This window comes from Coloeus monedula (assembly GCF_965178545.1).
Source record: "Coloeus monedula genome assembly, chromosome: 8".
Taxonomy (NCBI): Eukaryota; Metazoa; Chordata; class Aves; order Passeriformes; family Corvidae; genus Coloeus; species Coloeus monedula.
In genome coordinates, this window is record NC_138788.1 from 30,123,067 (window position 1) to 30,150,947 (window position 27,881).

Sequence of the window (27,881 nt, forward strand, 5' to 3'; positions counted from 1 at the left end):
AAGTAACTGCTTTTTAGCTCTTGTGAACAGACATACCTGCGTGGGGGGGGGGGGGGGGGGGGGAGGAAAGTCTTTCCCCCACTCTCTGGAAGGGTGATGGTAAAGTGCTATATTGGAAAAGACAGGAGGCTTCTCTAAATTTTGATAACTGCAGCCGACAATTTAGAAATAAGACACTTCTCACAGCCAACATGACAGTGGATTTTGAGCATTCAGAAAACACCAGGCCAAAAAACTGGAGACATCTTGATCTTTTAAGACAGCTTTTCCAGTACTTTAAGTGAAGGGGGGGAGCGGGGAAAGAAAAAGAGAGAGAAAAGCTGCAAGGAAAATAATACAAAGCCAGCACAATTGGCATCTAGACAGTAAAGAAAAAAAGTTTTTGAGGTTAACAGAAGGAAAGACAAAGCTGTTATGTACCCGAGGGATGCAATTTTAGTGGGAATGGAAGATTTGAGTGGTAAAGGAGGAGCGCTTGCCTCTGGGTTCTCTCTCTTCCAGCAGTTCGGCTGCTGGCATCTCAATTTGAATTGCTGGGTGAGTAGCACTTTCTGCGTGCGCGCTTTCCGTCTTGACCATTGAACTTCTGATGTGACTTCTCTCCCTCTCCTCCTCTCTTCCTCTCCTTCCCTTTCTTCCTGTGTGGAATCAAAAAAAAAAAAGGGGGGGGTGGAAGCATGAGAAATCAAGCAAGCATCTCCAGCTGTGACCTTTGTTAGCGACTCTGTTTTTATTTATTTATTTTATGGTAATCGTCTTTTTTAGTAGGGGAAGCGCGACTTTTCGATGCCACTTAATTTGACAGCAGTGGCGAGGAGCAAGCGGCAGAGCCGCTCTGTCGCGACACAATGGTGCAGCGGGACAGTTGTTGCACTCCTCCTCTGTGCCCTTCCCTCCACCCGGGTTTGGGGTTTGCTTGGGGGGGAGGGAGGGGGAGAAAGGAATTTTTTCCTCGTGCATCCAGGGTGGGATCAGGGTGTGTTGGCGGGGCGGTGTTTCAGAGCCCGGTGTGCAGCAGGTTTCGGGGGCTGATTCCTGGCTGCTGAACAATGGTTACCAGCGAGGGAGAAGTGTGTGCGCGTGTAGAGCTGTGTTACATCCGCAGTCAGGCAGTCACACAGTGACCATGACATCACTAGCTTTTCTTCTCTTTTTTTCCTTTGGGGCGGAGGGGGCCACTTCAAAGCTTTCTTCAGTTCAGTACGATATTTCCTAAACTCTGAAACCATGAAGGTAAAAATGTTTGGGTTTGGGGTTTTTTTCTTAAAGGAAGAAAAGTTGGTTTGTAGCAGGGCACATGCGATACAGTTAAGGGGGTTTGGAGGTGGAATGGTTTAACTCTTGCCATACACAAAACGAGATCTTTTGTTTTAATTATTAAAAATAGTACATAGTACTATTTATTGGGTGCTTCTGATCCTGTGTTTGGTTGACAGTTAAATTTTCTGAATTCTTCAGAAAGCTCAGCTGTAATGTGAAAGGTGAAAATTTTGGGGACACTACATAACAATTATTTTACCCAGTGATAAAGGAATATGAAAAATAAGAGAGAATGCTGATAAATATGAGATAACTCGTTTTAATACAGTGGTTCTGTTTGCTGTCAGAGGTCCATGAGACTTTCTTTCTCCTATTATTATATACTACAGAAAGTAAAGCTACCCCTCAGCCAATTTTGTGTATTGCCTGCACTTGTACACAGAAAATAGAAACTAATTGAAGAATTCTACAGCGCATCACATTTTCACTGGTGGTTTTGTGGAAGTCTTGAGTTTTCTGCTGTTTCCTTTTCTAACTCTGCCAGACTTGCTTACAGAGTCACTTGATCCAGGAGGAGGATTTTCTATCACTTCAGTACTCTGTGGTATCTTTGCCCTGAGTAGCTTAGTTGATTTATCTGCCTTTTCTTATATAAAACAAGGGATGAAATTCTGTAAAATTTGTCTAAAATTAATTAATCTAAAAGGACAGGTGTTTCTTCTTTCACTGCGTGTTATTGTGTATGCAGGTTTTGCAGGACTGATGGTGAGATCTCACAAATGTTTTACCTTTAGAGGAATTTTTTTACTGGGACTTGGGGCAAAAGGCCTGACAGCACTGTGTAAATGTGCCTGTTACTTTCCTTCTGAAATACTTGCAAGGTGTTTCAGTTCTGATGCGCATTTAACATAGCATTTTTGGGGAGGCTTTTTTGAATTTATTCAGGAAATAATTGATCTGGACTTACTTAATAATTCCATCACTTAATGGTTTGGTGTGGGATGTAATGTTTTGAGCACATTAAAAAATGAAAACAGTTTTTAAAACCTTGTTATTTGTTAGGTGATTTAATATACATTTGCTAGGTATATTGCATATCGGTGTTGAGCACAGTGCACTATAATTTGTGAATGCTCCCTTTTAAAAAGCTGTGCTGAAAACTTGTCATCATATCTTAAGGCATGTATGTGCATGATAGTTTTAAAATAATGGTTTTGTTACTGAAATTGCCAAGTACAAGAGGGTATAGGCATACATGCTGATTTTCTTTCATTTCTTGCAGTTTTTCAACAGTTTCACATTCAAAGTCTTGCTATAGACAGAAATCACAGATACCCTAATAAAAATCAGGAGCTATTTCTCCTACAGTATATGTCCATCTAGTGTTGAAATAAGTGGTTTATTAGCAAGAATTAAAGCTGTTTATAATGAGGCATATCAGAGATTGTTGGGCAGTGAGTCAAATTGCATGACTAGGTATTCACACAAAAGCATGTAACAAGGTCTACTGAGGCAATTATAAGCAGTATTTTGCTTATATTTGCTTTTCTCTCTGCTTCTCATCTTCTCTTAATTTTTGTGTTATTGCTCTGTGCCTCTCCCCTTCCTACTCTATTTGTGTTCAGGACCATTTCCCAAAGACCTGCTTTGGTTTCACCCATCTTTTTGCTGAGTGGTTGTGCATCCAGCACACCTTGTATTGGTATGGCTTAACAAAAAGGTATTTTTCAGTTTTACTGTAATATGTGCCAAGTGTTTCTGCTTTTTTGCCTTGTTAGAATGAACGAAGGCTTGCCTGCTCTGCAGAGGTAGTATCTGTCTAGTAATTAAAATTAACTGAAGTATGCAAAGAAAGCACTGAGTATTTGTCACATTGGGGAACAAACTGCCTCTCCTTTTGTAATGGAAGAAATAAATCTGGGTACTTTATTACCTGAAACTTGAAGGGACTGAGCACTACCCTGTCCTCTTGGTAAGGGAAAATCCACCTGTTGATCAAATCATCTCTAATTTTGATACTCAGTGTAAGGCTTGCCTGGATACATGCAGGCCACAGTTCTGGGCTATAGATGATGTAATTGGTGTCTGAATTCATATGCCAAGGTCAGGCAGAGCAGGTGAGCAGAGTGCTTTCTCTTTATCAGTGAAGCCTTAAGAGAATAAGTAAGGTAGAATCTAACTGTCATAAATGTAATTCCAGCGTTGCTGAAGGATCTCAAAATACACAGTTGTGTAGCAGGTGCTTGTTTGGGTCTGACCTGACATTAGAGTAACACCACATTGTCCAAGACTGCAGCACTTAATTTGTGTTTAAAACCCCAAGTTTCTTTCTTTTACTTAAAAAAAACCCCGAAGAAACCCACTCCAAATACCAAAGCATTAAACTTACAGCCCTCCACAGCTTTGAAAGCAGAGTGTGAGCACACTTAATAATGTTTTACTACTAGTGTGTTTTATCCTGCTGCATCGGAACTAACAGGCGGTAATTAGATAGCTAAACCCCAGTCCTTCCCCTTGTACACTAGAGGATTTGGCGTATGCTAATTGTCACCAGATCATTTCACATAATTGCCTTTTGGCGAAATTAAGTGGAAATTTCCTGAACATCTTAAATCCTCATTTCCCCACCCCCTCCCCTCAGTACCTTTGCTCCCTGACAGGAAGGATGTGGAAAAATGTCAAGCACAGTGGCTTAGCTCTCCAATATTCAGGGGACACTTCATCAGACTTAAAGGGGGAAAAAAACCAAAACGATTCTTCTCATGAATGAATTGCTGGACACTTAGAGCCAGGAAGCTGATTTTGTTGTTTTGTCTGAGAGACTGCTAATAGACCACGGGGTTTTGTTGGAAAGCCAGCAGTTCTTGCAGGAGCAGGTAGGCACTCACTGGCTTTGGGAAGTGGTCAAGGAGGGAAGGGGAAGAAACAGAAGGTTGCAAAAGTGTGTGTATGTCCCCATTTTTAGGATTTTTTTAAATTACTAATGGTAGGGCAGTGGGGGTTGTTGCGGGGTTTTTTGGGTTTCTTTTTTTTAAGGCTCTGCCTTGGGAGGGTATTGTCCCAGCACATGGTTGTCAGTGCTCCTGTCATCGTTTGTGTGAAAGAAGAAAATGAGCCTTTTTTTAGCAGGGTGAGTTGCGATTATCAATGGAGGCCTTGTCTCCTGCTACAATGGGCAGTTAGCTTAGGGCAGGACCTTAGGCAGGAATCAGCTACATTAAACTGAGAAAGGGCTCAGGCCACTGCATCAGCTATGAAGGAGCAAGGGGAAGTAGTTTTCAGGAATGCTTAGTCAGGTGTGAAAGCGTCCTTAAAAAAATAAACTGCGACTCCACTAGCTAAGCAGGGCTGGGTAAAACGAAATCTTCCCTTTTTTTCAGAAATGCTTCATCAGTAGTGTTGAATTTTTGTGCTTGGGAGGGGGATGAGTACCAAATTACATATACCTGTTGGGTTTGGTTGGCTTTAGCTTCTCAGTTAACCTAAATGGTTTGCAGTTCCCTGTAGTTCGGGGTGCCACCCAGAGTGGCTACTGATGTGGGTGATCCCCAGGGCTGCAGTGGTGCTTACTGATGCTCTGCTTATTGATGCTTGGCTTTGGGTGGTGGCGACTCTGCTGGAAGTGGAAAAATATTTCAATATTTGCAGCAATATTTTGGGGTTTGCTTTTACTTGCAGCTTAATTTCCTGATTTGTGTGGGGTGTCAGGGTGGTGAGGGGATGAGTGTGGTGTAAGGATGTCATTCCTAGGCCGAATCAGGGAGAGATCAACCTTTAAGAAAAAGAAACTCCTTTTATGAGCATCTTTGGAGCTGCAGAGTAGTTCAGGAGCATCCTTTAGCATTTCACTGGCCACAGTCAGCATAACTGCAGTAACATCATCTGGAAAATAGAGAGAAACAATTTATAAACCTATTTTTTAATGTGAACTGGTATTGCATGGTACTCCTTGCTAAGCCCAGGAAGTAACTCCAGGAGGGCCTGCTAATTCAAGACCACTGTCGACCTGCATCCACCCTGGAGGAGGGGAAAAGGCTGACAAACCCTCTTCTGTGCTGCTTTTGTTTTATTGTATTAGGCTCATAAAAGCACTTTCAGGGCCCATCTTTCTTCAGCAGAAAAGGAGAGCAGTGGGGAAGAGGAGGATGTGGCAAAAAGACAGGCGGAGCTCTAGCTCCATTTGTTTTCAGTGTCTCTTGGTTAATAGGTTTTCAGGAGGATGGCGAGCTCTCGTTCCTCTGGTAGTGGAGGAAGGGGCCAGGGCTCTGGGGTCTGGGTGCAAGTAGCTGCTCAGTCCCTCCCATGCCGTGCTCCCAGCCGCGGGTGGTTGAGGGGTGCCTGGTGGGCTGCAGCACCTCCCTGCCTCACAGGGCTTAAGGACATTTCAATGGCCACCCAGGTCAGGGAAGGGGATGCAGCTCCAGGGCCTGTGCTGGCAGCTACTGGAGTTTCAGGCTGGGTTGGTGCAGGAGCATCCCCCTGCCCTGCCCTCGGGATGCACTGGAAAGGAGTTGGAGGCCGAAGGCTTTGGCTGCTGTGATGCTGCCATGGCATGATGGCTTGTTTTCAGCCTGGGTGGCTTTTTGTGCAGACCTGCCTTTACTAACCCCACATTTTCCTAGTGAGGGCATCCTCTGGTGTCTCTGGCATGTTTTTCTCTGACTTTGAGTTGATACCATGTTTTTGTTACCAAAGCCAAACAAGCTATGAATTTGCAAACAGAAATTGCAGTAGTAAACTCTTCCTGTTTAGAGGTTGGTTTCTCTTTGTGTGCTGAACAATACAATGTTTCATCTTGTGCAAGTCTTACGTTGCTTTCAGAGACTTAGGAACTATTGATTTATACAGCATGTATTAACTTCTTCAGTAAATGGGGAGTATTCATCAGTGGGGTGTATTAAATTGGGCTGTATATGCATAGTAGCATCTTTCATCCTGTTAATGAAATGTCCTTACCATGTAACAAAGACTAATACAGCAATTCATGCACACAATCCCCTGCAGTTTAAATCTGAAGTTCAGATAGGGTTTTTTGTTCCCTAAAGGCACCTATCAGAACTTAGCCTAAATGGATCTCAGTATTCCTCTCAAACATTTATCAGTCCAAAATTTGTTGTGGTTTTGGTGTGGGAATGTTTTTTGTTCTAGAGCTCCATTATTGTTTATACTGATCTGTGTTTAAGCACTCCCAGAAGCATTTCAAATTCATATAGAGAAATTAAGTAGTAGAGCCCCTATGGGGACAATTTCCTGTGGTTTGCTTCAGGCAGCAGTTATCAAGAAAAGCAAACTTCTCTTGTTTTTTGCAATTCTTTACCGTGCCCTCTAACCCAGCATATGAGACCTCAGATTTCAGTGGAGAGGGGTGATTCATCAGCAGAGGACGTGGTACTTTGTAGATGCTGGGATTTCTTTTTAGAAATCTCCACTTGTTCCTATCCTGTTACCACATGCCCTGATGCTAATCTGTGTGTACCAGTGCAGCTCCCCTTCCGTGCCTGACAGAACCATAAATGGAGCTCTTGAACTTGCCAGAGCAACCCCTGCATCTCCGAATGGCTTTTAGCTTAAAACTGCACTTGATAAAGTACTCACAAATGTATATTGGAGAATATTGCCTTTTTCAGGGAGATGTCTAAAGTCATCTAATAGGTGTCTCCTATTGGTGGCTTCTGTGGTTTACCTTTCATTGCCAGTGGATGGGTTTAGGACCACACTTATTACTCAGGCAGAGCTCCCATTGACTTCATAGGAAGATGCATCTGCAGGATTAATCCTGCTCTTTCCCAGATAGTCCTTTATTTTTCTCTTTTCCAAGGAAGCTTAGTTAACTTCAGGAATGGTACTTTTTAAGAGCAGCTTGTTTAGCATATTATGCATGATCAGCTTGGCTTGCAAACTGTGTGTGCTGTTCTGAGGGGAGTTATTGTCCCTTTCCCCAGTGTGTGCTAAACAGTGCAAAACAGAATGGAAACCTGTCCCTGGGTGGTGGTACAGATGCCAACTGATTCGCTGGGAAGTGGATTACACTCTTCTGTCTCAAACAGCATATTTTTGAGCTTGCATATGACAGTTTCTCCCTTTCCCCTGGTACATTCTCCCCCCACCTCTGCCCCAGCATCATCATAATGGCAAAAAAGTATCCTTCCCTTGCACCTTTATATGAGTGGTCTGTTTGAGTGCATGGTAGTTGCCCAAATAAAAATTACTTACTGGAGGAAAAATTTGCAGACTTGAGGTTCAAGCTTTCAGTTGTTGATTTTTATTTGTTTTTCCTTTTGCTTTTTATTTCTCTCTGAAACATGTTAAGTAAAATGCATCATAATTTAGCAGTTGTTCTGTTTTGTGGAGATATTGCAGGTGGTATTGGTATATCAAAGCAACGAGTGGTGATTTCCCACAGTTTACATGTAACCCCCTATGGTACATCTGGCTTTGGTGATGGAGCCATGTCAGTCCAGCTTTCCTTTCACATGTTGTTTCGTGTTTGTCGGCTTAAGTCTGACCTTCTAATGTTATTCTATCACTTACTTATTTTTTTAACTAGCCAGCTCCAGTTTCTATGAAAATAAGCTCTCTGTGGAAGACAGCCCTTAATGTCTGTCAGGGCCTGGGTGAGGTTTGCAATGATGTGAAGATAGAGTTGGGAGAACACAAAGCTACAGCATGTATTAATTTCTTCAATAAATGGGGCCACACTGTGGGTCACCTACCAGCAGGAGTTCACACAGTTCTTGGCCAGAAAAAATAGCTCTTATTGGAAATGATCATTTTTGTGAACCCCATCAACTGGTCATTTGGCTTATAATGTCATGTGTTGTTACGTAGATGCCTGCTACTTTGTATGGTGTGAAATATGATTTGTTAGGTGAAGCCCTTGCCAAAGCTTTCAGTTACTTTTGGATTGCTTTGGTTGGTTCACTTGAAAGAGAACAGTTTTGGGTTAGAGCATCTCCTTTGGCTTTTTGAACTTGGAGAGCCAAATCCTCATATCTCCTCTGATGTGAAACCATTATGGTTCTGTGTGGCCAAAAGTTGTCCTTGGCTGTTGAGCTGGCAGAAGATCTGACCCACAACCCAGCCAACAGAATGTGCTGTAAATCACAGCCCTGGCTGTTGTGACCACGCTCTGTCCTGCATGGTGGCCACTTGACATGGGAATCCCCTGTACCGAGTGCTTGGTGGTAGAGAGGAGTCATCCCATGTAAAGGTGGCAAAAAGAGATGAACATGGTGAAGAACACAGGAGAAGTCGTGGGAAGCACAAGCACAGCTCTTGGCTTGCTTCTTTTGAATGCACACTTTTTTCTGCAGGTTATCAAAGCAGTGAGCCCAAATAGCCGTGTATGGCAGGGGCTGGGGCTGGGGGAGCCAAAGCATGACGGAGGGACTTCTTGTTTATGCAGGGAAGACAGATGTTTCTTTTCTTCCTTGCTCCCAGTTTGTCTTCTCTCTTCCTTCCTCACAAGCTCATTCCCAAAGAATAACTGAATTATTTTTGAAATGCTTTTAAGGGAAGCTCAGAGCATTGGAAGCAAGATCAGATAATAGCAATAGCATGTCTAAGGTGGCACAGTGAGGGTGTGTGCGTGTGTTTGGGGGTGCTGGGGAGTGAGCAGTGGGCTTGGAGCCATCCTGGAGCAGGAGGGTGAGCAGGAGAGTGCTGGCAGACCCTGAACAGCAGCGGCGCTATCACGGCCACCGTGGTATCACTACTTTATTTTAATGTGATTCCTTTTACTTGATGTTAATGCAAGTTGTTCCTTACTTAAAGTAATAAAAGGAAATGAAGACACATTCTAAAATGAAACCTGACTCTAATCCATTCATCATCTAATACCAGCCTCTTTATCTTTGCTGGTACCTAATCTGGTTAAATGTCCCTGTTGTAGGATTTTAGTGAAAATCCTCTATGGGGAATAGGGTTTTTTGCAATTGGATTACTCGCAGTAAATGGTCCAGCGGTTCGCTTGTTTCAGCTTAATTTTTTCTTTGTGATCTTGTAAGGGTAAGTTACAGTTCAGCCTGCCTTTTCTTTCATTCATTCACTCCTTTTTTAAATTTTTTTTTTATTGTTGTTGAGAAAAAGATTTTTTTTTTCCCCCAGAGCTAGGAATGTGATGGGGAAAACCTCATGATATCTGCATGATTATTCCCCCTACAAGAGTGTTAATTTCAATGGCTTTATCTGGGGGGTTTTGGCATTATTTATATAGCTGAATATTTTAGTAGCCTAATTAATCAGTATCCAGTTTCCATTTATTAGTGCTCTCTGATGAATTGATAATTAATCAGCTCTTTTAAAATATATATATATAAAATATGCAGGTGATCGCTTGTCAGCTTAATGCTTGCTGATGAAGGGAATACTCCAGCACTACAAAGGCTTTTTATCTGGAGTATTTGCAATGAGCAGTAAAATGCAGAATTGAGAGTGAGGACAGGAAGGGGAGAGGAGAGGACCTACAGGTCAGTGAGCATTTGGGTCTCCTGCTAATTAAATGGGGGACTCTCTCAGCCCCTCACTGAGAAGTCTGCCTGCATCTTGGAGGTGAAGCACAAGATTATAAAATAAAAAGGAAAAATTTTAAAGAATTGCTGTTGCTCCATACAGGAGCATGACAGGTCAAAAAGATTAAAGGACCTCAACAGCAGGGAAAGTGTGTGAGGAGGTTTTAAGCAAGAGGGTGGGAGAACTGCAAGGGTGACACCACGAAGGGATCTGGAAAAATCTGAGGATCGCATTGAAATCCTGGCTACTCAGATTTTTGTATGTCATACCTCGTGCTGCTGTGGGGGGGATGCCCAGCACTGCCCTAACGCCGTCAACCTTTTTCTCTTGACAGTCTAACAAAGTGCCAGTTGTGCAGCACCCACACCATGTACACCCTCTTACGCCGCTTATCACATACAGCAATGAGCACTTCACACCAGGAAACCCTCCTCCACACTTACCAGCTGACGTAGATCCCAAAACAGGTAGGTGGGAAATATTTTGGGGTTTCTTTTGAGAGGGAGTGGGTGGATCTTTCCTTTCTGCACATTAGGGGAGAGGAGTGCGGGAGAGCGGATTTCCCATGCTGGAGCACCAAAGGGGGCATGTAAAATGTCAAACCAAGGCAAAATACTTCCTTTTTAAGCCAATTAAGCTTCAGAAGGAAACCTACTGGGTACATTTTCATAGAGCTTCTGCAGTGACACCAGAGTTGCCTGTGTGGGGTCGCTTGCAGGTGTGTTTCTTTGCAAGCATGATACCCCACCTGGTAGTTCGATCTACCAGTGCTTGGTTTGCATGCACGACCCAGAGAATTAAACATGTACGTTCTGTGATCTGCACTTACAAAATTGCAGCTGGAATTTTAAAGGTGGTGGGTCATGACCGGTTTCAAAATGAATCTCTTTTAATTCCCCAAATCCCATTGTTTCTGTGTCAGGAGTTCAGCAATTTTTCTTCTATAATGTTGAATTTTCATCCACTGTAACTACTTAGCTCCAGCTTTACACTTGCAACTCTTTTCCCCAATGTAAGTCTACCCAACTCTAAGTTCAGCCTGGAGGGCACTCTGCTTGAATATAGAGCACCATGTAAAACCCTGACTAGATTTATTGGTGTTACAGAGTAGAATTTACATGTTATTCTAACTTTTTAAGAGTCCCTTTTTAACCTGAGGTCCCAAAGAAGTCAAACAGTGTCAATCTTCTTTCTCCAGGCTGCATTGAGTTCCTAGTGGCAGTGGTTTTGGTTTTGTTAATCCAAACTCCATTTAGTTAATTGGGGAGTTCATCAGAAACAGAATTCATGTCAAAGGAATCACTCTGTGTCAGCCCTAACTTAGGCAGATAATTTATCTGAACTCCAGCCCTTGAATGAGGCTGTGCATTAGCTGGTTTTCACTCGCTGTGCTTCGACTGGGGCCCCCTTTTAATTGTGCTTAATGCCGACTTCACAGTGGCTTGAAAGGAATCCATCTCACCATCCTTGGGTATTGCAAGTGAATGGCACAGTCAACCTCTCATTTAAATAATGGTAGTACAGGGAATAGCTTTTAAATGGTTATCGTAAAACATATGATTAACGTCTGTAGACTGTTTACTTTTCTTCTGTGAGCGTTCTTTCAAGTGTGCAAATAGCTCACTGGATAGTTAAAGCCCAGTTAATCTGTTTGGGTTTTGTAATGGAGAAAAAGCAATGTCTGCACGAAAATGTCACACAAGGAGATTTAATTTAGAGATTAAAAGCTTCCCAAGTGACTTAAAAAAATAGTTTTTAGCCCTGAATACAGTACCCCTTCTTTTTAATGCTCTCTGTTTTAATTTTGCTTCTGCTGTGTAATTGTGCCCTGGCTTGTTAATTGAAAGACCCAGCCTTGTAACCCTTACTCCTCTGAGTAATTCCTATTTGCTCTTAAGGTAAGGAGCGTTAATATTTAAGGCTTGTGTCTGGAGCTGGTTTCTGCTTTCCGAGTAGGAACTGCACCAGGCCCAGAGAGGATGGGTGGGCTCTCTGTCCTCCCCTGCACACCTTCAACATCTGCCCCTGGTTTCACCAAGTATATTCAGGGGCTCTCACCTCCAGTCATGGTTTCAGGAAAGGTTTCCTAGGTTTGCTCAAAAGCAAACATCATCTGCAATTTTAATGACTTTTAAACTTGTTCTGGAGATTACTTTGGAATAGTACCATGTTATTGAGTACCCAGTCAGCACATGGGGTAGGGCCTGTGGTCCTTTGGCTGACTTTGAGACTAAAATTACCATGAAGTTGTTACAGGGTCCATCTTTCTGTTGAGCAGTTAAGAGAGTGTCTAGTACAGCATCACACCAAAATAGTTTCTGAGACTTCTGAATTCTAAATAACAGAAATAATTATCTCTGACTGGAGAGGTGACTGAGGGAGTGAATAACATCATTGTTTCTTGTTTAAAAAATAAGGATATGAAAAAGCCTTTGAAAACCCTAAGTGAAGGCACAAAAACTGTAATAAAAGTAAATTGACAGAAATTCAGAAACATATGTGTTTTTTCTTTATATTTTATTTATTTCCACGTCTCAATACTGATGCTGCTTTATGTTCCTCTTCTATAGGAATTCCAAGGCCTCCACATCCTCCAGATATATCTCCTTATTATCCATTATCACCAGGCACTGTAGGACAAATCCCCCATCCGCTAGGATGGTTAGTACCACAGTAAGGAGTTCCATTTTTTTAATTTCTTTTTTTCTTTTTTCTGATGTGTAAAATTTATGTAAAATATGTGTGTGTGTGTGTGTGTACATGTGTGTGTGTGTTGGGATGAGTTTGCCAACTGCCATTTCACTGAGTGTTATGGATTTGCCCACCTCATGAAGGTTAATTAAAACTTACGCCAGGTCATGTGGTCTTAAACAAACACGAGCAGTTGGACACAGCTTTGCATGTCATCCCAACCAGCTGACAGCTCGTGAAGTATGAATTTTTAAACCCTTCTGCAGAAACGTCCTTTCCTTGTTATTGCCCTTACACTGCACCACATGGGTTTTTCTCAGATTTGGTTTTCTGGGGGCTCAGAGTGGTTCTCACAGACCCTTTTTCTTTTTTTCAGGGCCATCCTCACTACAAATTTGCAATTTTAAATTTCATTTGCCTTCTCTGTTGAAAACCCTTTTGTTTTTCTTGTGAAACAGTAGAGCTTTACATCAGCCAGTGAGCAGCATTCCTGGCTGAGATGTGGCTGGGCAGTTGGCAATTGGCATCTGAGGAATGGAATTTTAAACAAGAAAGAGGAATTAGTTTACTTTAAAACTGGTTAAGAAAAAAGCAATGGAAAGTTAGTTTGGGGTTTTGTTTTCTTTTCAACTCCTCAGATCCCACTTGCAGAGCCTTGCTGGGTATGAGGCTCCCTGCAGTAACTGCGTCCTTATTTTCTTTTTTTTCTTACACTGCCATCTCTCAATAGGTTTATAATACACTTAAGCACTGCCCAAGCCTTTTGTGTAGTGTATTTGATTTAAATTTTTATAAAATTCATTAGTATTGCTGGATACAACAGCTCCCTGCATTGTAAATCAAGACGGTTACCCCATTTTTCTCATGTAACAGGCCTCCTCAATTTTGGGGATGATCATATTTCTTACAGAAATCAATTGCCCAAAGGTCAAAATGGTTTGCTCCTGCTTGAGGTTGTTTGGCCAGCTGTGCTAAAATACCTCTCCACAAGTTTGTCCTCCATGAGGAGCTGGAGCTGATACCCCATAGGAGAGCCGGGCAGAGTAGGAGGTCCCCACATACCCCCAAGGCCTCGGGCAAGAAGAGGTGGTGGCATCAGAGGCTTTGGAGGCCTTTCTCAAGCACAAAAGGTGATGATGGAGGAGAGCTGGAGCTTCTGGCCATTTTGCAGGCTGCCCTTCCTTGTGAGTGGTCATGCAGCTTGTTTGGGTAGAGGTTCTTCCACCCCGAGGGTGAAGCATGTCCATCAGCTCTCTGCTGAAGGTTGCTTCTTCAGGAGAGCACATCACAAGCAGAAGAAAAACCCAAAGCATTGCTCCCTGAAATTTGAAATTCCTCCTCTTTTGTGGTGATTTACCCTTTCCAAAGGACACCCTGAACAATTGTAGAATGCATGTCAGCTCCTTAGCTCAAGCTTGGACAGCAACAGCCTCAACATTTAAAACAAATACACTTAGCTAGTGCCAAAAGTCAGTAAGGTGAAAGACATGAGAGCGCAGGGAAGAAACTCCTCACTGTCTCTGATCTGTGCCTTATTGCTCATCCGTATTGTGCAGACACAGGTTTGTCCTCCTTGGACATCATGCCATGGGTGCCAAAGCACGTGAATGATGCCATGTGTGGCCAGTTTCACCAGACAGGTGCTAGTGGCCACCTCTGTCTCTGGAAGAGTCTGTCATCCCAGCTGCTTTAGAACAAGTCAACACCATGGTGTGCTTGCTCTTACAGTTCTTACAGCTTCTCCCAGTGGTTTTTGTTGTGGGTGGCACCATCACATGGGCTTCTACTCTAGGAGAGTAACATGGCCAACTTCACAGAAGTAACCCAAGGTTTTCATTTCCCCTCTCCTTGCCACATGTGCTTCACCATCAACTTCCCAACCCATCCATCCTCCACTGACCTGCATGTTTCTGGCATAGTACCCACCCCAAAAGCATCCTGCCCACTCAGATGATGTATTTGAAGGACAGATGAAATGAGCTAGCCAGCACAGACAAACCTCCATCAGAAAAAGTTGTGTGTCTTTCATGAGGATGCTGTTTTGCATGTTGCTGTATTTTTTAATTATTGTAATGAGGTGTGATTGTCTATTGGTTACCCACAATACTTCTTGGGGACTCTCCCCTGGTAACTCTTGTCAACACTTGTTAATCTGACAAAAGGCTACAAATTAAGCTCTGTTAATTTAATGTTTTCTCACCGAGATCTAAATACCGAAAGAGGCCCAAAGCGCAACTGAAGTCCTTTGATTCACTGTACTTTATTTTGGTATAAATTTACATTCATTATTGTTTTCCTTTGGATGTGTAGCCCTCAATTAGTGTGATGGCTCCATTAAAGCAAGCGAGACTTCGCCTTTAATTATTACAACAAAACACCTAGTTTCAGCTTGGGGAGAGGGTCTCTATTGACATAAGCAGAGGTTATAAAATTTAATTAGCCATTCCTATCAGATTTATGGCATTCAAATTGTTCTGTGTTTCTTTCCTTTGATCCTTGCTGTACAATCCCCAAGATTTTTGTTCTGATCAAATGAGAATAAAGCTTACTGTGCAGAGAGAAGTTTTTTGTTGTTCTTTTTTTTTTTTTTTTAAACCCTTTTTTCCGTTCTCTTATTCTCTCTTTCCCTTCTTTTTTGCCAGGCAAGGTCAGCCAGTATACCCAATCACGACAGGGGGTTTCCGCCACCCTTACCCAACAGCTCTGACCGTCAATGCTTCCATGTCAAGGTGAGTTCAGATACTGAGGTCCTAAATCAAGAGCAAATGTAGCTCCTCCTCCCACTCTCTGGAGGAGAGCATTTCATCTAGGCAGCAGATTTCTGAAAGCACTTCAGTTAAACAGCCATCCTTAGCTTTTTGGTGGGGTGGAGCAGAGGGCGAGGGCTATCATCCCATGTGAGGAGAAGGTGCTGTCCTAATGCTGTTGCTGGGCCTCGAGAATTTGTTTTAGAGGGAGAGGTGGAGGAGAGAGAAGCCATCTTTAAAACCCAAACTAAATGAAAGAGCTGGGAGAATATAATGTTGAAAAAGCAAGGAGGAGAAGTTGTGATACCCTTTGCTTTCTCGGTGGCCTTCAGCCAGAGCAGCGCTGTGTGTATGGGAGGGAAGTCTCAGGAGGGAGGAGGACTGCTCTTCAGCAGAGTTGGGAGGAAGGTTATTGTGCTGTGTTTTCCCCTGCCAAAGCTCCAAACACTGATAGTCAACATAAAAGGGCCTGCCTGACCCTCAAAAGCTTTAGAAGTATATATTTCTCCCCCTCCCTACCTCCAATTAATTCCATCTAATTTTCCAGGGGCTGCTAGTTTTATTTACAAACTGGTTGGCAGCACTATGTTTAAGTAATCACTAATTGCTCCTAATGATAGTTTTATTTTCTGTTCATCTGATTTTCAGCCTGGTTAATTAAATCGGTGGAAGTTTAGGCTTTCCTGATGGGCTGAAACAGCTAATCCATTTTGATGATGGCACATAATTAAATTAGCATGCATTACATAGCAAGGTTCCACGTCTCTGCCCTGCTCTGTCCCTTCCACTCCATCTCTGCACTTTAATATGTGAACATTGGTGCATAGATGATCTAAGGAGGAAAAGATTGGTGAGGGCTGGGAGGAAGCACACCTCATTGAGAAATGGAAATCTGTACCTAGGGCTCATGAATGAATGGGTGGAAAAATAGTGTGGTGTGTGCTTTAGATAAGTAAACCAAAAGCTAAAAATTAAAATTAAAATGCTGGTCCAGCAAATCGAGACACAACTGGAAAATCAACTTTAAAAAAAAAAAAATTTGTAGTCCCAGCACAGAAAAAAAATACTGGGCTGGGGAGAGAGCTGCAAATTTAAACAATGGTTCCCTCCTCCCATTTAATCTTTTTTAATATCTATGAAAGATGTGTAGGCATGGTGTGAGGCAAAGTAGAGCTTGATTTAGTTTAATTATTATTAGAGAGGCTAGTCATTTGAGGGAGGGGAGAGATGGGGGGGGCTATATTCCCAAGATAGACTTTATGAAAGGTATCTAGTTAAAAAGAGTACACAGCAAATTAAATACATTATTGTGGTAATGGGACGACAGAAGTAGAGGTCTATTATACTTATGGCAGTTATAGGAAATGTAGGCTCCTTGCCCTGTTCTAGCACATCCTTTGATATTCATTCCATTCAGCAGCAGGGCCAGGACTTCTCAGAATTAAGTGATGGGTCATTATACTTTAAACACCATGGAGAAGCCTAGATTGGCAATTAAACAGCACTTGCTGACACTCGCTTGTGCCACCCTGTGACCCCCTTTAGATTGAGTTGTTGGAGCTCGGGGCCCTCAGCCTGCTAAATTGGTAGCAGGCACTTCTCCTGACGAGGGCTGGCTCTGAAATCTGCCGGCTTCAAAGGGAGCAAGATCATGTATAAACCATAATGTGGGTGCACCGTGGCTCAAAAAATAAGGCAGGAATAGATGAAATGTTACAAGTGCAAGGGGAAAATGAGAGAATAATGACAAATCTAATGCAACTCAAAGCAGAATTGTTGCACAGAAAAATGCATCCCACTGCTTGTGCATAAAATCAAGGCAGGCAGATGACATCCAGTTAACAGAAACATGTCAACAGTGAAGTAAAGTGAGAGTGAGTAAGAGAGAAGCCCCTGAGACAGCCAGGAACAAAAAATTAGTTGTCCTTAACAAGTTAAGACTCATCATTATATTCTGGCTTGGAGCCATAAAAGGAGACAGTGGTGTATAATGAGCTGCTTAGAATTTTTAGGGTGTTTATTGCAATTCATGGAATACTTGTCTAGAGAATAAAAATCTGGCGAATGTCTTAGGCGAAGGTGAGGGGTGTGCATATACACAGGGAGCCTTTCTTTTTGTCTCTGACAGGAGCCCGTACGTGCGCACATGCTCAGGCACATGTGCAGGGGGATGAATAGATTTAAGATGTTTACCCTTTGTTTCAGCCCAGAAATTCCCCTGGTTTCCCATAGATGGGAACACTGTCTGGGCAAGCTGTGCTCTCATAAATGGTTTCATGTGTGTTTTCCTGTGTCAGCCTGGGCTCAGCAGTGGGACAGCCCTTGTCCGAGTGTCCGGTGTGGTCGGGAGATGCCCAGCAGTGCCCACACTGGCCTCCAGACATGCTGCTCATGGCTGGGCCTGGGCAACAGCCCTGCAGGGCCCTGCTACAAGCCCGGGCTGCAAACCTTGCCTTTGCTGTGCTGGCTCTGCCCCAACAGTGAAGCCAGGGCAGACTTCAAATCTCACCCCTCCATCCACAGTTTTCCAGAGCCTTCTTTTAAAAGTGGTTCCCATCTTTGCCTGCGTTGTGGTACAGATCTTTGGAGCCTATAGTGCTTCCCAACCTTTAGTTCCCTAAGCTTAGTAATTACCGTTCGTTGGTTAGAGTGTGCTTATGAATAGTTTATAAAAGGTTAATGGGTGACTAATAGTGATTTTTCATAAATGGTTTAGACTGTTAAGGTAGTGTCTTCAAGTTGTTTTAACCATTTACAACTCTTTGTTGTTGCTTGTAGCGTCGCCACACTCACGATGTATGCTTGCAGCATGCTTATAACATCTCTTGATCCTTCATTACCCCTCTGTAATATGCCTTTAAGGTAAAATGAGACAGGGCTGAGTGATGGGCAAACAGTGGACCCACTATGAAAAAACAACTGCTGTGAGAGGAAATCAGGAAATAATTTAGCAGAATTACACCAGATAAACACTGCACAGCAGTTAAGTGGTGGCAGTGGAAAATACCTTCTGTAATTGAAATTTCAGGGGAAATTCACTTTTGCTGAATGTAATTACTGAAGTTGGAATGTAGCCAGAAAGTTAAAAATTAACACTCTTCCCCTGCTCATATTGCCATAGGAGTGGCTGTCTACATGGAAATGAGCAGGAACTCAGACTTTGGGCTGAACCCTCATCCAGCCCACGGAAGTCCATGGGATTGTGAGAGCAACTTTGGGTTCTGGAGCATGTTTTTATAGCCCTAAACATAGGAAAGGGTGTGTAAGTGGAATAGGCAGCCTTGTGAATTGCAGAAGTTCAGTATGAAAAGTGAATGGTCACTGGTAATGAACACAGCACTTCCTCATGGAAACTGCAACCCTGAAAATAACCACTGAGCTGCAGCTGCCTGTTGATGGAGGCTGCTGTCCCTGGAGTTTAGAGCCCAGTGAGTAAAATATCCCAGCTGAGGTCAGTGGAGACTTTGCCGCCCTTCACTCAACATGTGCGCGTTGTGCTCTGCACTCAGGTTTTCTCCTTGCTGGTACATGCCCACTGCACTTCATGCTGAGCCTTCATGTCAGACCAGCACAGCTCTTCCTGCCTGCTCTTGGAAGGAAGACTTTTCATCTCCATCTTCATCCTTCATTGTCCCCTTGTCTCTGGCCTAGCCAGTCCCAGCAGCATAGTCCTCTCTGGAACGCTGGGTCTTGCCTAGGACAGTCACTTGGTAGGATGTGTCTCAACCTTTTATCACTGTGCTTAGACTGCTTTCAGCGAGGTCAGTTTTTTGCCATCAGTTTTATTTTTGCCCATGTTTTTAAGTTATTTTAAAAAAACCCCAAGTCATACTGTCAGTTTTTGTTTGCATTGTACTGCGTCTGAAGGTCCCAGGCGCTATGTGAAGAGATTTTAGATGCGTCCAATCAAAATATATACACATGGAAATAAAAAGAGAACAGAAAAAAAATCATACAAAGGCCCAGTTTGTGTCTTGCTGATGGTGAGCAGTTCTGTGGCAGAACTGGGACAAGGATGTCAGTCTTCTTTGCAGCCTCGGCATTGTCTTCTGTTCTGACCTACCATGAACCAAAGTATATCCTCAAATGTGTGCTTCTCTCCCAGCTACTTTTGTCAGAGAGTGGGAAGGCACTTGGACAACCCACTTGGAGATTTGTGTCCGTGAGTCTTTAGCAGAAGTAGGAATGACCATTTTGCTGCCCATTCTCCTCTTCCCTTGCCATCCCACCTTCCTGCCTCCCTTCTCTCCATGCCTTTGTTCATGAAGAACTGCGATTCTCTACAACTTGAACAATTACACATTCTCCCTGTCAGTCCTTGCTCTTCCCACTGCCTTCAAAGACAAAATACTTCTGTCCAATCACCCTAAGTACTACCAGCTGATAGACAAAGATCCTCAGAGCTTGTAGTGGACAGTGCTCTTGTTCTTGAAAGTACTTCTGTGTCATCTTGTGAATGTAAGGAATGTCTAGGCAGTCATAGGGGGTGGGATTGTTAAGCTCAGTATTGGAATTTATAAGAGAGGGGAGAAAACGATAACTCCGCCATATTTCTGATGCTTATACATGGTGATATCCATAGTATATCACCCCATTTTAAATCCTGTTGGATAGAAAAAAAATCATTGCATATTCATGACAGGAGAAATGATTTTTTATCCCATTGTGTGTTCCATAATCTTGGGTTATTTTACTTGGATCAGATGGTTCAAAACCTGGGATGAGAGTGAGGATTTGCAGTGAGAAAAGCCCTTGCCAGATCGCTTTAATTTTGGCATTTTGAGGACAGTTACTTCTGAAACATAATTTTAGGCTAGAAACCATTCCCTGGAAACCTGTTGACTTCAGTGCGAGTTTTCTAACAGGAAGGCACTCAGTCATGCCATGCTTTCCTTATTCACTGCAAAACCTTTCTGAGGCTGTTGGGAAACAATGATATAAGTCAATCCTGCTTTTGAAAAGTTTGTTCATTTCTGTTAAAATGTAAAAAGTCTGAATGATTGTGCCATGTTTGTGCTGTGATCCCGACCAAGCAATTAGATTCATGCACAAGGATTGCATATCCCACTGAATCCACTTGCAGGACCGGGATCTGTCCATGTATATGACCATAAACCATAAAGCTGACAACATTTTTTGCTCTTTAGAAAGGCTAGATAGTTACAGCCTTTCTAGGTTACTTTAATGGATCAAAAATTCCACAGTCTTCCACCTTCTGTTAAACCAATGTGGCTCAGAGATTTATTAGACACAAATAAATATTTTCTTCTGCTCTATCAACAAAATGTAGCTAATGAGGCGTCTATAAGTATTATCAAAAATGCATCTAGAATGTGTTGGCATTAATATTTTATTTTGCTGTCAATATAGAATAAAAGATGTCATCCTAAATTCACAACATGATTCAGAACTATAAAAATTGATTCCTTGGTTGCCACACATAATTTCTTAGCTAAGAACTGGACTGGTGGATTTTGTTTCAGGTAGCTGAAATTCCACCTTCATGCAAGTTCAGCCAGTTGAATTTGCCTTTTGTTAAAGATGTTAAAAATCGTGATGTCTCGTGTCAGTAATGATAATGAAGGGGAAGATTGGCTTTAATGACATTAGAAGAGTCATTATGTTTAATTTATTGCTAATTAATGCTGCCAGCTTTCATATGCTTTGTCTAGCTGTCATATGCTTGTTATATGCCAGTTTTGTTTTTTTTTTTTTTTTTTTAATGTGTGTACACATCCCTCCCCATTCATTCATTTTTATTCTGACGATTTACACAGCTTTCTCTCCTCTAGGTTTCCTCCACACATGGTCCCGCCACACCATAGTTTACATACAACTGGAATTCCTCATCCGGCCATAGTCACACCAACAGTCAAACAGGAATCTTCCCAGAGCGACGTCGGCTCACTCCACAGCTCGTAAGTTGTTGTTTCCCCTGTCTTCTCTTTAGAATACTCAAAGCATCACCTGTGCATGTGTGGCTTGTAAAAAGGCTTGGGTTTGCGATGTTTTTGCTGTGACATTTTTTTCTTTCTTTTATTGTTGTAATTGATTTGAGTGTGGTTTAGCTGCCAAAGTGTGTCAGAATGATGGTAGCAGTCTTTGAGTCATTCTGTGACATAGGCAAGTAGCTGTTAATTTCACCTGTTTTAACGAGGAAGTGGAATTTTCTTGGTCAAGATTCAAGTTTCTTGACCAGTTTCTCTGTTACTCAGTGCCCAGTTTGAAGCCTTGAGATAACAGATGCACCACAGGAGACAAAAAACTAGAGCATGAATGGCTTCTTCAAAGCTGCAGAGAGCTGGCATCAAGTTTAGGTTTGAACTGATTACACCTCATTGATGATGGGGTGTAATTATTTCCTCTACTGTTATGCTTAACCTCTCCCTGTAAGCCCATTTTTCTGGATGCCCATGTCCTTCCAAGGTTCTTGTAGGGGCTCAGAGGGTACTTGATGATGTTGCATAAACATGAGGTGAGTTTTCTTGTAATGCTCTCAAGACTGTTCCCATACAGCAGCCAGGGTGAAGGCTCTAGAGAACCTTCTGGTACTCTTCCTAGAGATTTCTGAGGATTAATGTAAGAGAGATTGAGGGGATTAATTTAATAAAGTCACAAGGGGTTCTCACTGTGAGTTCTCTGTCTGTTGTATCTTTACTCTTCAGAAAACATCAGGACTCCAAAAAAGAAGAAGAGAAAAAGAAGCCACACATAAAGAAACCTCTTAATGCGTTTATGTTGTATATGAAGGAAATGAGAGCAAAAGTTGTAGCAGAATGCACATTGAAAGAGAGCGCAGCCATCAACCAAATCCTCGGTCGAAGGGTAGGTAACAGGGAGCAAGCACAATCAGGGCCTGAAACTTGGTAGGATTCACACCTTCTGAATCCCTGTGTTTTTCTGCTATTGTGAAAATGGATAGGGAAATTACTGAACCAAAGGCCTTGGTTTGGTTTTTAGTTTTCACAGGCACTTCTTGCCAGTGGGGTCATTCATGTGGGGAGAGGAGGAGTTAATTAATAGCAGTGTCATTTCAGTGTTATTTCCATGACCAGTTGATGGAAAAATCTTATATTTTTATTTTGGCGTAAGATAGGCAGAAAAGTAAATGGGAAATGAAAAACATTTGAGTACAGTACCAGTATCAGCACCTGTGAGAGCTAGAAGAGAGGGGAGGGAGTGCCAGTGGGGGAGACCACCTCCAAAGCTGTAACTGAGTTCTGGCTCAGGACAAGTGGTTCAGCTTCTGGACCATCTCTCCTGCTGCCTGTTTTTGTTTAGATTTCTTAATTCTCCTCTCTCAACAGGAGACAAAGGGGTTGACTGCATGTAAATGATTAGTTGTGGTTCAGTTGATTTCACTGCAGTTATAATCTGGAGTTGTAAATAAAATACGAATGTCCGCATGTCAGATCATCTGTTTTTATCTCTTTTTTATGAAAATCTATTCTAACTGTATTTATATATATAAGTAATACACTTTGCTGTTAGCATGCTTTAAAAAAACCCAACCACTAGTGCTTTTTATTTTGTCTTTTTGTCTTCACCCCAGTGGCACGCGTTATCCAGAGAAGAACAAGCGAAATACTATGAACTAGCAAGAAAGGAGCGACAGCTTCACATGCAGCTGTACCCGGGCTGGTCTGCACGGGATAACTATGTAGGTTCCTATGTAGGTGGAAACTTTTTTAGCAGTAGAGCTGGTAGAAGTGTCTGTGTGACCTGCTGAACTACGACCACACATTGCACACAAGCACTACATGGAAAACCCCAGGACCTCAATCTGGTAACAAGAACGGGTGCTTGCCTCGGCGATACCAAAACTACTGGGGGTAATTCCCAGCCCTCCACTTGGAAGAGGTTTCCTGGCTGGGACTAGTAAGGGGTTAGAATTGGGGAGATAACAGTAGAGCTCTGTGAGAAAAGTCTTCTCTTCACTTTTACCAGCATCTGGAAATGCTGTTTGGCTTGCTGGTCATTTTGAATTTCATTTTTTAAAACAAAATTTAAAAACCCCCTAGTATCGCTCCTCTCCTTTCCACCAAAAGAGACAAATAATAAGTGTCTTGCGCTTATCTGTCTGTGAGAGTATAGTGGAAAGTGGAAGAATGACTTATCCTAGCTTCAGAGAAGGACTAGCAAAACCAAAAACATTATGTTTTAAAGTCTTACTCTTAAGTAGGGTTAAATGAATTATTCCACGCTCTAAAGTCGTATATTTTGTTTATGTTTTCTTTTTCATGCCCATATTACCTTTTGTTCCCCCCTACCCTCCTTATTTTTTAAAAAGCATATTGGAATTTGTGATCAATTCATGGATTGTTTTTAAGATTGATTCCTCCCTCCACTTTCCAGAAAGCCTGTTTTTGAGCTAGATGTGGTAGAATTTTCTGTCTGTTAAAAAGCATAAGGGCAGCTTTATAACCCCTAGTACTGTATAGCTCCTTCCATGAAGGGTAAGCGGTGCAGATGGTAATAAGTGTTTGCAAGCCTAAGCCCATAAATTCTTGACAGATTTGTGGATTGGTGAGAGCTCTAAACCCTTTTTAATAGGATTATAGCAGCATCTTGATTTTTTTTTTAAAGTTAAATAAAAATCACCTAAAAGTTTCAAGGTCTCTAACTCTGTAATAAACCATGCTCCCTGCCTTCTAGTCAGACTTCCCAGCAGGTTTGGGGACCAACAGCTCTAAGATTGATGTCAGTTTTGTGTAGAGTTACACATTATGGCTTTGTTGAACTCTGTCTCTTCAATCCCCATCATCATCACTGCCTGTTTTACCACAAATATCCTGTTTTGTCATATATGACAATATTTGCCTCTGCACTTTTACATGTGTGGGTGTGAAGAAGCCAGTTCAGAGCCTGCAGTGAAGCCAGAGCAGCAGCAGCAGCTCTCTACGCTCTTCTGCCGTGTCAGCAGTGGAGAATACACATGCTCACTTATTTGGCAATATGTACTTAAGGACATTTTTTCAAATCCTTCTGTTTTCTTGATCATCTTTTCTTTCCACTGGGCTCAGCTCTCCCTCTGTAGTCATTGCAGGTATAGCTGTGCATGCTCGACTGTCCTTCCAGTTCAGAATATTCTTGATTCTGTGCTCCTCAGAGGAGACCTTTTTAAGCCTGACGAGGCACAGCTCCTGCTTAGCACATTTTCCTTCCCTTTTCAGCACAGTCTGGCCTGAGGCTGTCAGACCATAGGCTCGAGGTAGTTCCTCGGCACTGTGCAGTATCATCGTCTTGGGTGTTCAAAAGGGAGTGCAGGCTTGACTGAGGTTTCGGGAATGCTCATTCTGTGCAGTGACTGTGCCACCGACAGATGGGCATGTACAAAGCCTCAGTGTTTAGGACCTTTTACTTTTGTCCTCACTGTGTGAACACTGAGAAACCCTTTCTTCTCAAGCTAAAAAGGACAGGATGAGAAAGCCGGTGCTTTCCCAGCGGCTTGATGCTGTACCCCCAAGTGACCTTCAGGGGGAACCTTCCTGCCTGAGGAGAGCATGGTACCTTTGCATCATCTGCAGGATTTATTTATGTCTCCTCTCCTGGTCCATTCACAGCTCTCCTGAGTGCCCCTCCTCCCACAGCCGTTTGTAGGGTCTTGAGCCTTTCACACATCTAGCAGGGGAGTGACTTTGGGCTGCTTGAAGTGGTTAAATTGTTAAGCACCTCACATCAGGCTCAAGGATAAGGCCAGCTATAGCCCAGGTCTTCAGAGACAGGAGCAGTGCATTCAGGAAATGCAGCTTTCAGCCTCGTGGCTTGTTGGTGTCACAAGGCACGTTGGCTCTTCCTGAGATCTAAGATGCTTAGCAGTGCTGAGTGCTGGACTCAGAAGTGTGTAAGGATCCAGTCACCTCACCCACTGGTTGTCTAGAAAATTAGTACCAAAGAACTCTGCAGTCCTATCAAAACCCATGTTGGTTTGGCTCTGGAGAGGGAGCTGCCAAAATGGGTAGCAGGTGTTTACATCCATATTTACTTGCAGCATAAAAATTTGTATAATATGATGACAGAAAATGTTATAAACTACTCATGTCTTGGAAGGACAATCCGAGGCAGAGACAAAGTGGTGTCTCCTGCAGAGCACTTGAAAAATTGCTGCCACGGTTCTTTCCTTAAGTCTGTATATTAATTTACCTACATAGTCAAATATCCTTTTGTAGCACAGAAATGGAACAAGGAAACCAGTTGATTCGTCTCTCTATTTCCTTTGAAAAGGGTATAAAGAAGTTGATGGGACTTCTGTCCATTCTTTGTTAGGAACAGTTTAAAAAACTTGTGTTGAAAAACAATAAGAAATTCCTGGTCCCTGTCTGACATTCCTGTAAATCTGCTGTTTTTAACAGATTGCTCCCTAAAGGCATTACAGTACTTTAATACCTGGTTTGAAGAGCTTGTGAAAGGCAGGTGTCTCCTGACTTTTGTTCTGGCTGACCCTCGAGTGAAGAAGTTATAAGGTCTCAAACTGAAATAGTCCTTGAATTCCCAAATGTACTGCAAAAATTAAGCAAATTTGCCACAGATGCAGCCTGTTAATTGTGCAAGTGGCCTCCTTGAGATTAAATAAAAGTCAGGCTTATGATCTTGAGGCAGTTGTCTGGTTTTGGTTACATTGTTGAAAGCTGGAAAAAATTCACTGATTTTCACAGAGTTACTGTCAATCTAGATCAATATAGATGGAGCAGTCTGAGCCTCTTGCATCTTTATGTGATATGTGGATTTCAAGATACCGTGGTTTTCTCTCTTCTGTTCTCAAGGAGCTTTAGGAGCAATGCTTGTCTGCCTGTCATGTTAGACTGATGGCTGCTCTAGCAATTGACAATTTCCATATCCCAAAAAATTACCTCAGAGGTGTCGGAGATGATTTGTCATCAGCATCCAGGCTACAGGATTATGTGCATGTTGTTTAACATTCCTTTGAGATGGGCAGTGCACACAGCCTTTTACATCTCCAGAGGGATCTCATAATCCTGGAACCGCCTGGACAACAGGATGGCAGTTTACAACCCTGAGCAAGTAAGGGGGGATGAGTACAGAAGCCCCATACCACAAGGCTAGCTTTGTGGAGGAAAAACAGGACAATGATGAATCAATATCCTACATTCATTTTGGGGGAATTTTTTACTAGTATCTTCCAGGAAACCCATCATAGGGAGCATCCCGAATGTGGATGTGCCATGCTGAAGCCCATATTAACCATGTATCTGGGATCCATCTACTGAGAAAGATGCCCACTCTGTGGGAGAACCTCTTGGCTTTCCCAGATATGTCTAGCCCTTCAAAAGTGCTGTGAGATTCCTTCTTCCAAGATATGTTTGTTGCCCCTTGAGGGACTGCTGCTCTGTCTTCTCACCAGCTGCTCTTACTACCATGTCTTCAAAAGCCAGGATCTCTTGTGCTGTTCATGGCTGGCATTGCTGGCTCAAAAATTGTTGCTTTTAGCATCTGGGGAACTGTGAAAATGAAATTACTCTGTTGCGTACACTGGGCTTGTTGTACTGCGCTGCAAACTCTGTACCTCAGTGTTAGAAAAATTTTCTTGGAAAAATGGCTTTTCTCTCTTGAGCTATGCTTATTACATTACATTTTTTCTATTGGAAAATAATTACTGTGTTTCCACAGAAGTTGGGCTCCCAGTTGTCCTCTGCCACACTGTTGGAGGGAAACAGAAAGAGCTTTTCTCCCTCCAGTCAAAAACTGTAACAAATTTCATCATCTTGTGGTACAGTGTTTGGGAAAGGGATAGAGTTTGGCAAAATATTACTGGTTTCTTCCTTATGATAGAGCAAAATGTGGGAAGGGTCTTGGCTATGTTTGGATTTTTTTTTTTTTTCTTGTCCTGGCATTGCTTTTTAAGTAGCCACTGGAACTATAAAACTGCAGGTTAGGATTTGCTCATTACTATGGCTTCCTTGTCTGCTTGAATGCTTGGGTTTTGGTGCTGAGGAACTCCAGGGGCTCAGTCTGACCTCACTCTCCCCACTCTAAACTCCCTCTCCTTCCCTTCCCTGCCCCACCAATACATAACCACAAATGATTCTTGAAAATTCTGCATGCAGGAGCATACACATGTCAAATGTTTTTGGCTTCATGATGATCTTGGCTCAAAAGTAGCATCTTGCAAGTCCTTTTGCCCCTGCCCCAGCTGCCTGTGGCCTTGGTGGGTGTTAGCACTGGGGGGCTGCAGTGAGGCTGTCTGAAAAGTCACAGAGAAGGCAGGCAGAGTCAATCCCAGGGTGCAGCATCTTCTTGGGGCCCCCCAAACTTCCCTGCACCGAGGGCGAGCCAGTGTCACACTTTGGTGTCCCTCCTTGGGAGCTTCCTACTCCAGCCTCATTGCTCGGTGCCCTTTTGCAAGGACACTTGTTTGGGGTTTTATTTTAATCCTTCTCGTTTGTGTATGTTTTCTGCAGGGAAAGAAGAAGAAGAGGAAAAGGGATAAGCAGCCAGGAGAGACCAATGGTAAGTAAAAATCAGTCTAAACCTCTTGCTTAGTGGAAGTGTGGCAATCCCGGTGTGACCCTTGTAGGTACGGGGGAGGTGGGCACAGGTCTCCTGGCCTCAGGGGAGCCGGTCCCTATGCTAGACAGCTTTTTTTTTTTAAATGCACTCCAATTATTCACGCGTTACCGCCCTTCTAAAACTAGTAACCCAGCCATTGCATGT

General features: G+C 42.8%; 1 protein-coding gene across 8 annotated transcripts in view; it reads left to right on the forward strand.

Annotated features, from left to right (window-relative positions):
* TCF7L2 (transcription factor 7 like 2) overlaps positions 1–27,881 on the forward strand; it is a 173,927-nt gene that overhangs the window by 136,535 nt on the left and 9,511 nt on the right. For 2 of the 8 annotated variants that reach the window (XM_082285719.1, XM_082285724.1), the window contains exons 5-11: positions 10,106–10,238; positions 12,342–12,444; positions 15,105–15,191; positions 20,987–21,127; positions 21,875–22,034; positions 22,762–22,869; positions 27,629–27,677. In XM_082285719.1, the coding sequence (XP_082141845.1) occupies positions 10,106–10,238; positions 12,342–12,444; positions 15,105–15,191; positions 20,987–21,127; positions 21,875–22,034; positions 22,762–22,869; positions 27,629–27,677 (781 nt within the window). Of the gene's footprint in view, positions 1–10,105; positions 10,239–12,341; positions 12,445–15,104; positions 15,192–20,986; positions 21,128–21,874; positions 22,035–22,761; positions 22,870–27,628; positions 27,682–27,881 lie in introns of all 8 variants that reach the window. The other 6 variants (XM_082285721.1, XM_082285725.1, XM_082285722.1 and 3 more) reach the window with 4 other exon arrangements.